This window comes from Eublepharis macularius, chromosome 1 (genome assembly GCF_028583425.1).
Source record: "Eublepharis macularius isolate TG4126 chromosome 1, MPM_Emac_v1.0, whole genome shotgun sequence".
NCBI lineage: Eukaryota > Metazoa > Chordata > Lepidosauria > Squamata > Eublepharidae > Eublepharis > Eublepharis macularius.
Genome location: NC_072790.1, coordinates 123,671,290 through 123,685,908, shown reverse-complemented (window position 1 = coordinate 123,685,908; position 14,619 = coordinate 123,671,290). Strand labels below are relative to the sequence as shown.

Below are 14,619 nucleotides of genomic sequence, written 5' to 3'. Positions count from 1 at the left end.
TTGATATTTGTTCACAGAAAAGGGATCAGGCACACAGAAATTAGGTATAAATCCAGTTATATCATTTAAGTCCCACAGAGATCAATATGCAACATATTTATATGTAAACAATTATGTGCAGGGTTATAGCTCTAGTGTTGTTTTTATTTTATTTTTATTTACTTTATTTCTGCTCTGCCTTTCTCCCCTGCAGGGACTTAAAGCAAGTTAAGGCAGCCACAAAAAATGCTTACTACAATCTCACTCTAGCCTGGAAGATGGCTTCTTACCTCGACACGGCCGACCTGGCCACCTGGATCCATGCTATGGTAACATCAACACTTGATTACTGTAATGCATTGAGGCTCCAGTTGGTGCAAAATGCTGCAGCTCGACTGTTAGCAGGAACAAGCAGGAGCTTGAACATCACTCCCATCCTACAGTCACTCCATTGGCTACCTATCAGTTACCATGCTCAATTCAAGGTATTGGTTATTACATGCAAAGCTCTTCATGGCCTTGACTCAGCATACCTATGGGACTGCCTCCCTCCCTATGTTCCTCCACGGCAGCTTCGCTCATCTGAACAGAGTCTCTTGCAGGTGCCAGCCTGCACATGGGAAAAATCAACAGCACACGGGCTCTCTCTGTGGTGGCCCCTACCCTGTGGAACGGCCTGCCTGAGGAGGTCATGAGAGCACCCACTTTCCACAAACAATGCAAAACTGAATTATTCAAAAAGGCTTTTCACTCAGATAAGAGGGAAGTATTGTAGGGAGGGGGTCTCAGATGCTTTGCTAATGAGTTAGGGAGGGACTATAGACTTCACCACTATGTTGTCTTGGATATTATCTGTTGCTTTGAATATGTACTCCTATATACTACCAGTGCTTCATGTTATCTAATGTCAGTCCTAGAATTGATTATGTTGTTTCAGTAATTCTTCAACTTTGTATTGGATCCTTGCTAATTCTATATCTTTGTAAAATCCTATGACATTGTTTATGGAAATGTCCTTGACACTGTATGGAAATGTCCTTGATAGTGATTGTACTAATCTCACACTATGTAATCCGCCTTGAGTCTCAGTGAGAAAGGCAGATTATAAATGACATAAAACAAACAAACAAACAAACATTCTCCCCTCCTTATTTTATCTTCACAGCAACCCTTTGATGAAGTAGGTTAGGCTGAGAGTCACCCTGCAAGCTTCCATGGCAGAGCGGGGATTCAAACCTGGGTCACCTAGATCCGAGCGTGACAGTCTTAACCATTGCACTATTTTATGTTTTAGTCCCCTATATTAAGATAGAGAAGGTTAAAAACCTGAACCCTAAAATCCTCAAACAATAATAAACACTGCTGCAGACTGAAGTGAAAGATCTACTCTGTCCTCCATCTTCATGTGTACACATCACAGCTCATCTGCCTTTAATGTCTTCTCAGAGACATTATCAGAGGAATGATATATCTCAGCAGTAACTACCAACACCTCTTCTAGAGAAAATTTCTGTTTGCTGTCACAACTCTGAATTATTAGGCAGGTTGACTGTAGGGATGATTGTGGGGTGTCATTTAAGAAGAATTAGAGCAGCCGTGCTGGATTAGACCATTTAGTCCAGCATCTTGATTCACACGATGGCTAACCATATGCTTCCCTGGAAAGTGTATGAGCAGGCAATGGAGGTCAAGGGTCTTCTCCATTGTCGTCTTCAGCACATATTCAGAGATTTTCTGACTCTGAACAAGCCTTTGATGGTCCTGTCATTCATTTAATAGATCTAATTACCGTTTAAAGCTATCCAAGTTAGTGGCCATCACTGCTACCTATGGAAGTTAATTCCACTAGCTAACTACTCGCTGAATGAGTAAGTACTGACTTACTTTATTACAGAAATCATCCAGTAAGATTCTAGGCATACCTTAGTTCAAATGGATTTTCAAGGCACTCCCTTCATGTTAACATGATAGTGATAAAAAGCAGACGGCAGAATAGCAATAACAACAGCAACAACAACAACATTCGATTTATATATTGCTCTTCAGGACGACTTAACACCCACTCAGAGCGGTTTACAAAGTATGCTATTATTATCACCACAACAACAAACACCCTGTGACGTGGGTGGGGCTGAGAAAGCTTCTAGAAGCTACGACTGACCCAAGGTCACCCAGCTGGCTTCAAGTGGAGGAGTGGGGAATCAAACCCGGTTCTCCAGATTAGAGTCCCACGCTCTTAACCACTACACCAAACTGGCTCTCAACACCAAACTGGCTCTCGAGCTCATAATACCATATATGCAGGATCATACACATGTATTCTGAAAGTATGGAACTGCCACCAACTTCTGAAACTGCACTAACAGTTACTAGTTATCTAACAGAAGGCTGGCTAGCCTCTATGCACAAGCAGCTACTTAGGATTGAGCGGGGTGGGGGGGCAGACGTCCCAGATATGCATAAAAAGATAACTTTCTAAATTAACCAGACAGAGAGAGAGAGAGAGAGAGAGAGAGAGAGAGAGAGAGAGAGAGAATGGCTTGAGGACTGAATATGCTCCAGAAGGGACTGGTTTTTGAGTGCAGCTATATATTAAGTAAAGAAGGAGAAATCAGTCCACTCAAGTTCCTGAGTGTTTATAGAATTCTGATGGGGAAGATTTTGGAAAGTGATTTCCAAATTCTCTCTCCCACTTCCCCTTTTGCATTTCTTCACAAATCTCCAACCTGTACCTTCTAACAAAAGCAGAACAAATGGGGCCCAAGGGAGGTTTTGGCCTACTGGGGGAATCCCCAGACATGCAGAAAAGTATGATCTTCCCTAGGGGCATCTCCCCCAAAAATGCAGAAAGAGGACTGTGCATGCATGCATGCTGCTATACAGTCCTGGTAGCATGAGAGCAAAACAAATGTGCAAGCCCAGACTGGCTGTTGGCCATGAAATTGAAGGGAAGCAAGCATCTTACAAGTGGTTTCTCTTTAGCTACTGGGGGACAGGACTGAAGTTCCCCAGAAGTGAGGAATTTCTTCGGAGTGGCAGTCCCTCCATGGTTCAGTATGGAGACTGGCAAGGGTCTTGGGGCTTCTGCCGAAAAAGAAATGCAAAACTGATGGCATAGTGGGAGCAAGGAACTGGGGATTTTCACTTCCCTGAGATTCTGAATTATCTACTTGTACAGATTATAACGTCAATTTCTCCTACAAATTTACATAAATAAGTTATAACCTTCTTTCCCCTACACAGTCAACTTTGATAGCAGATAATGGGTGTTAAAGTATAACTTGTTTATAAGAGAGGGACTGGTCATAATCCAGAGAAACTGATTGTTAAAAATGGATCAGACCAATAATTCCATCTCATCCAGCATTATTTTTCTTACACTAGCCAGCCAAATGCTTCTGAGAAACCTGTAAGAAGAGCATGAAGACAATGTCCCTGTTCTATTGATTGTTCCCAGCATTTGATATTTAGCAGTATATATCATCTATGCAACAAGGTTCCATTAGCTATCATGGACAATACTCATCAATAGACATATCTTTTATATTAATTTGTCTGCTCCCTTTTAAAAGCAAGCTAGTGCTCATCATTAAATCTATTAGTGCTAATGGTACACTTTTCAAGAGCAAGACTATAAAGACAGTATCATTATAATTTTAGATTTGTTGAAAAACAGGATACCAACAACAAATGAAGCATCAACCTTTAAAATAGATCAGCATAGTTTTAATCTAAGACACAAACCATTCCAATAGTTGTTATATTTGATCAAACTGTGTTAAGATTACTAGAGATAATCCTGATTTGCAAAATAAGATATTCTTTTTACAAAAGTATTCAAGATGTTAATGATTAGTATCCACTACTCATAAACAGTCATTATAAGTTTGCACATACAGTAATTAAAAGCAGCAACAACCAATGACTAGCTTTTTTCTTCTCTAGGAGACAGTTAGCAATTCCATTATACTTTGCAGGTGAATTTGTTTGCCCTAAAATTCTCTTAAATATGAGCAGTTTAAACTACAGGAACACACACACATGCTTGTCTAAGGCTACATGACTGTAAGCCATGACAGAGAAATGGAACCCCTGTAGGTATTAAAACTTCTGAACACCAATTCCTGAATGGCAAATGCTGCATGAGTAGGAGGAAGGAAGGCCTACTGTCTTCTTGCTTTGTTTATAGGTTTTCCAAAGGCATTTGGTTGGCCAGTGGCCACTGTGGAAAATAGGATGCTAGACTAGATGTACCTTTGTCCTGATCCAGCAGGACTCTTCTTATTTCTTCCAGAGATAGGGAGTCACAGCTTGGTGACATGCATAGTGTTCCTATCACTAATCATAAAACACTCAAGTCTTGCATGCTTGTAAGACAATGATTACTGATTGCAGAAGACAATGGTGAATGATGGTGCTGGATCACAGCCAGGGACCGCGCAAAATAGACAGAATAATTTAAAGTTATTCCTTCTTACCCACTGCATCCTCCAACACACACACTTGCAATAGAGTCTGGCCAATTTTTCATGTTTCAATTGAAAATCCTATTCTGTTAGAGATGAAATCCCTTTTCTTACTGTCATTTTGTTTTCCCTGTTACATTTGAGTTCCTTGTTACAGGCAGAGGTGACATTGTAATATATACTTGTGTCAGATTCTATTCCGGTTATGTAAATGGAAAACCAATCCAGGCAAATTGCATTTTAAATACCGTTTTTGTTCTCTTTTTTCTCTTCCAGAGTGTGTGGCTTTGTTGATTTGGAACTATTGTCTTCTTCAGTCTTTATGTTTTCTTCCTGTATGGCCTCTTCACTAATAACTATCGTGTGTCCATTTGAGATTTCATAGTTTACAGTTACATCTCCGCCTGAAATGAAAACAATGTTTTTAAGATCTTTTCACATGAGCTAGCTTTAAGTTTGCTTTCAGAATACATAATAATTAGTATGATTTAATGAGATGCACAGGATGTTTTACAGCTAGATGTGGCAAAATAAACATCCATAGGACAGTGATCTCTAACAACACCTCCAATGAAATTAGGATTTTATGGGATCATGATATTAACGTGCCTTACCTCTCAAAAATTTAAGCCACTGATCAATTTTTAAAAATATATATGCTGCCCTTCAATCATCAGCATCTTATGGTGGAAAACAACAATATAAAAAGTACCACTGAAGAGCTAAATAATTATCAGAAAATTTAAACACACACAAAAATGTACACCATCCCTAAAACCTTTAGAAGACAGATTCAAATGAATCCATTTCTCAATGGGATGAAAAACCAACAAAACAAATACCATAAGTTACTTCTCTGGGAAAATAAAAAAAAAAAATTACCCAGTGACTGAAAAGATTAGACACCAGGCAAGCAACTAAGATAAGGGAATTCCATAGGTGGGGAGCCATTACAGAAAAGGCCTTCTCTCTGGCGGCTGCCCAACTCATTTCCAAAGGAAGGATGGGGGGGGGGGATGGAGCAGTGACTTGGCAGATATAAGCCCATATGGAAGTAGATGGCTCTTTAGGTACCTTAGTCCCAAACTGTTTAGGACTTTAAAGATAATTACCAGCACAGTGAATTGTGACAGGGAACAAACAAGTAACCAACGAAGGAGGGTTTTTTTTTAACATAAGGCAGATGTGACCCCAGTAATTAGAGTCAGTCAGCAGTCTTACTGCTGCATTCTAAACCAATTGAAGTTTATATTGTCCTCAAACCCATCAATCAATACTTCTTATAGTCCACTTTGGCAGCCTTGCCCATCTAAGTGCCACCTGGCAAATGAGCAAAATCAACAATTGCCTGTACACATATATTCTCTGTTGTGGACCCCCAAACTATGCAAAATAAATTATTCAGTAGGGGTTTTTTTACACAGGTAAGAGGGCTGTACTGTAAGGAAATGGTGCCGAGAGAAGCTATGAAAGGGGCACTGACTGCAAACTGTACTACTGTACACCTACTGAGTAGTTTCTGTGTTGTTTAATATGTCATGTTAAATTGCGTATGATTTTTTTCAGCATTGTCTTCAGCTTTGCATTGGATTTCTGCTTGTATTCAAATTTCTATAATCCATTCTCTACTGTAGTGTTTTTTGAATGTTTCATCATATTGACCTACATTGTGTAACCCACCTTGAGTTTTGTGAGAATGGCAAACAAACAATCAGCCCACCAAGCTGATAAAGTCTCTGTGGAAATGTATCATTACAAAATTACCTTGTACATAAGCATTCATTGTTTAACACTTCTGTACAAAATGCTTAACTGACATTAAACAGAGATCCATAATTTAAAATGTCTTCTTCAAAGTCATACTGAGGGACAAAAAAATAAATAAGCAGAGACTGCAGCAATCCCAAGTATGGATGTGTTCTAGTAATCAGACACTACATGCACAATCCTTCTGCCTGTGGAAAGAAGAATGCAGAGCCTGCAGATTCATCCTCTGTGGCTGAATGTCAGGTGATGGGAGAAGGCAGAGAGGACAGAGCAGAAGGCTGACCCCAGCGCCCCTCCTTTTTCCATGCACCCACTCAGCTCACCGGCGCCCAAGGCCCACTGAAGCCTAGTGGGCTGCTGCAAACCTAGCATGGCAGGAGCCTCTGTACACTCTCTTCATGTGTGGAGGGCAGAATTTCACCTTTTATCAATAAGACATGAAAAGGGGAGTGAGTTCCAATGTATTTGCCTTGTTTGTACAAAAAACCCTACAATGTTTTAAGGCTTTTGGAACACCTCACTGTCAGGTGTTCCATTCCTATACTAAAGCCTCTTTCCTGATCATTCACATAAATAGAGGATTTGCTAGATTATCACCTCTGAGAAGTAGAAAATTTAGGAAAATAATGAGGTAAAGTGAACTCAGAGGTACTTGTTACATAGGTATATTCTTCAGTGCCAAAAGCCAGGAACTATATGATGCATACCCTCTTCCACAGCTCACCTCTAAATATTGCTGCATGCAACACAGCATGGCATACTCCCCTCTCCATGCCAACAATCTGACTCAAGAATGCTCTCAAAAGGTGGACATTCTGTCCTGAGAACAAATTACAGTTCAGTCCCCCAAACTAAACAACAAGAGGTCGATTTGATCTTATAATGGAGCTCTCAGGAGAGTCTTTTGGGGCAACCAAGTATGAATCTAAGCTGCAGGGCAATAATTTATACCACACATGAGAGTTACGTAGTCTATACTACTTTCCATCACCTTGCTCAGTTATTTCCTTCAGGACACCCCTTCTTATCAGCTCCTCTCTGCTTTGCCTTGTTGATATCTTTCTTTCCAGCACTGAAGAAAAGAAGAACAAAAGAGAAAAAATGGCAAAACATAAGGCATCCATTCCATAAAAATAATTATATCAGTTTTGAAATAAATCCAGGGAAAAACAAAACATCACTGTGTACAGTAAAAGTCTCTTTCCAAGAATTCTTAATTAAAGAGAAATTGAGTATCCCATAGAACAACAATGCTGCTTGATATTTTGTTGGCAAATCCAGTACTAATGCTCCTGCGCCTACAAAGGATAAAACTGTTATTAAGGGAACTTATGATGGTTGATTCACACATACCAGTAGTCTGTGTTTTTGTATGGCAGAGATATATTCTTCGTAGCCAAACAGAGTCTGGATACACATATGGTTGTAGCAAGTCATCTGAGGGATGTGTATGTTATGATAGACATTTTGGAAGTTTCCCCTCTTTTAGCTGATGACTGTCTTCAAGCCCCCCTTATGCAGTTCAGAATCTCAAGAGCTTCGAGTTCTAATTATGAGTCAGTGATGCTACAGTTCACCAAGCTATAAACCACGCAGCTTTCTGTGTTGTCTTGTTTTAGTTTCTAAGAACTTTGCTTTATGTAAGTTAATAAAGCGCTGGGCTAACAGAAAAAATGCAGGAACATGAACCAATCATCCCAATTATTAGGTAGCTTGGTTATTTTAAAGTTAGTATCAGTGGTCCTGAGGGAAGTGTGGCACCTGTAAAATAATTAAGTGCTGTCAAGTTGCAACTGACTTGTAGCAAGCAACCCTCAACTGATTTTCAGGGCAAGAGATGAGTGGAGGTGGTTTTCCATTCCTTCCTCTGCATAGCAACCCTGATCTTCCCTTGGTGGTCTCCCATCTAAGTACTAATCATAGCCAACCCAGCTTAGCTTCCAAACTCTGACAAGCTTGGGCTTATCTGAGCTATTCAAGCTGCCAGCACCTTTACATACAGGTACAAATGTGATCCAAGAGTACCATGATCAGAAATTCCAAAAGAGTCCAGTAGCACCTTTAAGACTAACCAATTTTATTATAGCATAAGCTTTCGAGAATCAAGTTCTCTTCATCAGATGCCTGATCAAAACTGGGCAGATACAGAAGAGGAGGGGGAAAGAGACAGAAAAGGGAGGGGTCATAAATCACAAGAAGGCAGAATGCAATTAGCATAGAGGCAATCAAAACATTCCAAGGTTACTGATGCAGCCAAAGAACCAACCAAGGGAAGCAACAACTATGGGCTTGGATCCTATGATTCTGTTCCATTGCTGCCACGGTGGAGGAAAGGGTAATTTGTACCACTTCTCCCCTCCCGCTGCAGACTCCCAATTTGCCTCTATACTATTCCTTTGAATCCACTACGGGTGTGCACAGGAAAAAAAATTCAGTAAATTTGGGTTTGGTAATACCAAACTGGAATATATTGGTATTCCCTGAATATGGAATTCACTCTCTAGTTTATTTTGATAATACAGAGAAAATTTGGTAAAATTTGTCCATTGTTTCCTACAGAAGTTTAATTCAGAAATATCTGGTGGCGGGGTGTGTGTGTGTGTGTGTGTCATTTTTGACCGAATTTCACCAAATTTGCAGGGGATGTGTTAGATGTTCTCTAACAACCCCTCAATTTTCATAAAGATTGGAACCCGGGCAGGGGGGTTTTACGCCCCCACAAAGAAGGTGCCCCAAGGCACCTCCAATATCCATTAGTTTTCCCCATAGACAGTAATGGAGGCTATCCAAGGAGCTGGGGGTGCCATTCTGCAAGCAAAATCCACCAAATTGCAGGGGACCTACTCCTCAATGTCCTCTAAAGATTCCCCAAGTTTCAGGTAGATTGGACCCCAGGGTCCAATTCTGTGGGCTCCTGAACAAGGTGCCCCCAGCCACTCCATTTGTTCCAATTATGGGGGGAAACTCCAGGCTGAGCTGCACTGCAGAAGCCCGTGGACCAAGATGGCAATGGCCAGAGGCACACTCCCAAATACAAGCTTCACATCAGACATTCCAACAGAATCAAACTGATGCCCCCCCAAACCCCAGCACTCCCTGAGCAGGCTGACCAGCCACTCTCCATTGTTGCCAATTATGAGAGCTTTTACAATTTCTTTCCCAGGGGCGCAGACACACAGGGCAAGAATGCCACAGCCAAGGCATGCTCCCAAATGCAAGCTCATCCATGGGGAAGCCCAACAGAACCAAACTCACCCCCCCCAAAAAAACCTCAGCTCCCCCTGAGTAGGCTGACCAGCCACTCTCCATTGTTCACCTGAGGACCAACATCACATCAGAAAATTACCCAAACCAAACAGAAGTAAGGGATAGTCTTGCAACTAGAACCAAACTGGTGCCAGGGTATAGAACCCCCCCCCCGAACCAAAGTGAAGCAAAGGGACAGACTTTACACCATAGAGTCACATCCATTCTACTCAAATCAAACTGAAGCAAGGGACACTCTTGCAACTTAGCCCAACAGAAACATTCACAGCAGTCAGGCATGGGTTCAGCCAGTGAGAGAACACTACAGAACAGAACCAAGCACAGTTGCATGAGATGGATCCCATTCCCACCCACTAGCCTCAGGCTGAAATTGACTGTGAGACACTCTTGGGGAAAACCATAGTAATTCTCCTGCAGCCTTCATCATCGCCCCCCTCTCATCCCTGCAATGAGGAAAGTTAACATTATTAGAACCACACATTACATCAGCCATCCATCCCATCCCGGAAATGAGGAAAGTTAAGTTTAGTTAGCATTAGCTTAATTTGGACGTTTCTGTGGGTTTCCTCTGTGACACATGGTGTGTATTGTTCTCTGCTTTCCCTAGCATCTCTCTCTGACTATTCTCATCCCAGTGGCAAGAGAAGAGACCAGCATTTCTGGGCTTCTTTTCTCAATTATCTGCAGAAATTTGTGCTAATGCAGGCTGGTGTTTTTGCTGGGAGTGTGAGGGTGTGTGTGTATCCAAATAGCAGTGTGCATTTGTTGTGCCAACTGAATCAACTGTCCTCCTGCTGGTTTTCTACCTAACTTTAATGTCTTGGGAAGAGTGTTTCCCCCCTCCTCACAGACTCCCAGAGTATGCAGGCCACAAAATGGGCTCACCTCATTCACTCTGAAAGTCCCAAGTTTGGAAATAGAAGAGTGGTATGTTGACCTTCAGGAAGACCAACTGCTCAACTCTACAGGGCAGCAGGTGAATGCGATGTGATCTGACAATGTCGCCCACATGGGAAAAGACGTGCTTGCTCTCCACGCTCGTCAGAAGGCATGAGAGGAGCTTCTGAGCCTCAAGAGAGAGATTCGGGCAGACTGCCTCCTTCTTGGCCCAGTAGCTCAATGAATCAGTACAAAGCAACTCACAGGGCTCTGCAAGGTAGTTCCTGAGTAGGGGTGTGCACTGGGGGAAAATTTGGGTTTCCCGCTTCAGGAGCATACCGGAATGAGGGGGGAAGCTTTGTCCCAGCCGCCCCAATCCTGAAATCCTGAATCTTTGCAAATCGGGTTTGATTTTGGTATTTTACCCAAACCAGAAATCCGAATCGCATACTCCTATTCCTGAGTATTGCCTCCACCGAATCCTGGCTCATGTGCCTCACATTCTCAGAGGGGCTGAGGGCATGCCAGAGTACCTCCATCACCATGGACATCTTGGTGTCGGCCATGGGGGGAGCCTGTTGAAAAGGGGCAGGAGGGGGACCAGGAGAGCTGGGCCCCTCCCCGATTCCCTCTGCTGGCAGGAAGACCCTGTCGGCCTGCCTATGCCGCACCTGCAAAGAGAGGGTATCTCTTGTGCTGATGAGGTGTTCAGAATGCTTGGTGAAGGTGCCCTCGATGCATGAGTCACACATTGTTGCCAACACTTACAACTCCTCGGTGTGAGGCTACAGACGGGACACGCTGCCCAGTTGCAGCCTTCTCATGAGCATGTGTTCTCCTGGAACCAGGTCTACACATCCTGCATCTGGGTCCAGGAAGGAGACCATATCACTCTGAAACTTATGCAACCAGAAGAATGACCAGACACAGGGATGCCGAGTCAGACTTCCACTGTCTGGGAGATGGTGAGCCAATCCCTCTGGGATGAACTCTCCAAGAGCCACACTGTGAGGGTGGCCTGCTGCTCCACCAAATGCTCAAGCGTGGCACAGGTAGAGTTCCAGTGAGTGAGCATATCAGTGATCAGGCAACGCTTCAGCACACCTGGCCTGGCCTACTTCTGGTGCAGTTGGTGAGTTGCTTTCATGCTATGTGAGAAGTGACTCATGAGTCACTGGCATTTCTGGAGGAGACACTGGAACTCTCGAGTTATGGGGTCCTCTGCAGGTTCGTTGGAGGAACCCAGACCAAGCACATCCTTCACCAGTTTGTGGTGGTGAAGTTTGTGGTGAAGTTTGTGGGCCACACAGTAAATTTACTTGATGTCCACTCATGCTGTTGCTTTCTTTATGTTTGCGTCACCATCAGTTACTGTGTATCCTGTGGCAACAATGCCCTCACCCTTACCTACTGTCAGGAGGTTGATATCTACTTTCCTCCCCCTCTCCCTCCAGAGGAATGAGACAGCTGCAGTTTCTTTTCCCTTTCAGAGGATGTTTAGCTGGGAGCGCTGACAAGTCAACCTTGAGTGCATAGGTTCTCACAGGATGAAAGTCCAATCCCCAGAAAGGGGGGGGGGTCAGTACTTTGAACTACATGTACTACGGTTTGTTGATAAGGTGTCATTCCTAACCAAGTCTTCGTTATGCCTTGAACTGGATTTTTATAATAAAACTTCATTAAACCAAGCAGTGGAGTTTTTTGTAAAATATCCTGGCAGGGTCCTTACACCTACCCAGTCCACTAATTCCCTCGTGATGGTCACAGCGATGTTTTCCACCATGTGCACCTTGTTGAGAACCCTGGCATGGAGCAAAGCCTTGCAGTTGCCAGTCCGGCAGTCTCCCATCTGGCCCTGCCTCACTCCAGTCATCCCACTCCCACCCTGGCTGTCATTGGGTTGCCACCAGTGTGCAGTAAGTGAGAGGTATGCAGGTCCAGATGTCCGACATGAAGTGTACAGTGCTCCCAGTAGCGCAAGAGAATTCTGTCTTCACATGCTCTTTGATAGCCCTGTAAAGAGAAGGCATCACGGTCCTGTTCAGCGTGGTGATAGCAGACGGTGTGTACCAAGCCGAAGTCTTCAACTATGAAGAAAAGCTGCCCATCTACAGTGATCATCTCCACGATCTTCCAAGTGATGAGGCTAAATGTCCTCTGTATCCCCCCTCTTGGCACACTAGTGCCATGCGCATCAAACATCTCTGGTAAAGTCCCTTCCCTACAGGAAACCCAGGGGTGAGAGCACCATAGGTGGTCACAGGATGACTCTCTTGATGGCTTGCTGGCAGCCATGTGGTGCCAGTCTCTCTCTCCTCCTGAAGAAACACCACCTGGTGGTGCTTCTTCATGTGGTTCCTCAGGTGGTTGTCAAGAGATGATTCACATCCCTACCTTGATTGACCTGGGTCAGACAGTGCTGGCACTGTGCATACCAGGGGTCCTTTGTTTTCTGGAAGTGCTCCCAGACGTTGGAGTAAAAGGGGTGCCCACGCATCTCCTATGAGGCACTTGGGCCAGACACACTGTGTCTAGACTGGGCAGAAGAAGATGGTTCAGGGTGGAGAGGTAGAGATGTGGGGTCACCACTTCCACATTCTCTTTCTCTTCCTCTATCATCTTGCCTCGCCATGAAAGGTCTGCTGCTGTTGGCCTCAGAGAAAACTGGGGAATATTCACTGATGGTGTGCCCCTCGACCAGTTCCTCCAACATCCGCTGGGTTCCTGGGTGAGCACAAGGGACAGAAAACTCACTTCTCCCGAGCTCACCTGCTGCTCTTCCTCCTGCTGCTGGGTCTCAAGAGCTGGAGGAGGGAGAGCCTCAGCAGCAGGCCCCTGCCCAGAGCCAGCTCCTGCCTCAGGCACCTGTGGTGGGTGTGGTGCTCCTGCAGCGTCCTCAGGAAAGAGGGCCTTGTTAACACTCTTGCTGTCACCAGAAGCCAGGCTGGTGAATGGCAGCTGTGCTGGAGTGGGCCTCCTCCGCCCAGGTAGGGGGAGAGCCACAGCCCTCCCACTCTCTTCTAGTCTTATCCCTTGCCGTTCCCCCAGGACCCCTCTCTGGCCTCCCGTCACTCATTTTTCTGCCCCCTGTAATCTACACTAGCTAGTAACTAACCTTATTAAACAGGCCCACCACCCAAAGCACCTAGCCAAAAATGAGAGTTTGTTTTAAAACCTACCTACCTACCTACTCTAAAAGCTTGCTTTTTGTGGGTGTAAACCTGTAGATGGACACATAAATCTCTTTAAAAGCCTGTATTTAGGTATGTGGTAGCACTACACTAGCAAGCAGCTTAATTCCTCTTCAAGAATGAAGCTACTCCTGAACCCCAATCTACAGGTAAACCTGTGACAAAAATCTACTTCTAATGTGTGTGGTCTGGCTCCAAGGAAGTGAGAGGTGGGCAGAGAAAACCTAGTTAAATGAACTAATGGGCAGCATATTTATCTACAGAATATGAGTAGAATCTGAACTTAATTTCCTTTACAAGTCTATTAAAGGGGGGGGACTCTCTTTGGTCTCTTAAAGCTACCAATTTAAGTTTTTCTTTAAAACACCTATACAACTAGCCTATCTTAAAAACATTTTTAAGAAGTTCACGTCCAAACCCTTTCAGAATACCCCAAAATACACCCAAACACCACTAGGTAATTTAAGCTAAACTGGCCAAAAAAAAAAAACACTCCAGAAGAACAACACTCCTGAACCAACAACAATTGAACTCCAAACCAAAATTATGGCAGCAGAAAACAGGAAAACGCCAAGCAAAAAACACTATAAAGGAAGAGCACCCCAAGTTCCAACAAAATACCAGGGCAACCCCCCCCCCCAAAAAAAAGAACAAGTAAATCTAATAAAATGAACAGGATCTATAAAACTCCAAACAACAAATTATACACAACAGGATAAAACAAGCAGGAAAATGAACAGTAAATATAAAGCCGAAAATCAAAGCCCCCCCTCCCCCACACAGAGCAAAAAAAACACTTTTTAAAATACAACTTTCTAAAAGCACTTTTTAAAACATCCCTAGAATCCACTGACCTAATTTTAGGGTTGCTGTGAGAGGGAGAAATTGCCACCTTCTAGCTTGACTCTGTTCAAACTGCTTCGGAACAAGCCATGATGTATAAATTGGACCACAGCAATGCAATCCACAAACTACTCACTTTTGCTCCAACTCACTGTTAAGTCTGGAATACACCAAGTGAATTCAATTACAATTAATATCATGCTTGCCTGTTATTCTCCATGTTGACT

At 43.5% G+C, this 14,619-nt stretch overlaps 1 protein-coding gene across 2 annotated transcripts in view; it reads right to left on the bottom strand.

The window, feature by feature from the left end:
• Positions 1 to 14,619, bottom strand: part of PHACTR2 (phosphatase and actin regulator 2) — a 92,332-nt gene that overhangs the window by 45,661 nt on the left and 32,052 nt on the right. For both annotated transcript variants that reach the window (XM_054982826.1, XM_054982832.1), the window contains exons 3-4: positions 7,204 to 7,284; positions 4,694 to 4,849 (exon numbers count right to left, since the gene is read on the bottom strand). In XM_054982826.1, coding sequence (XP_054838801.1) covers positions 4,694 to 4,849; positions 7,204 to 7,284 — 237 coding nt within the window. The remainder of the gene's footprint in view (positions 1 to 4,693; positions 4,850 to 7,203; positions 7,285 to 14,619) is intronic.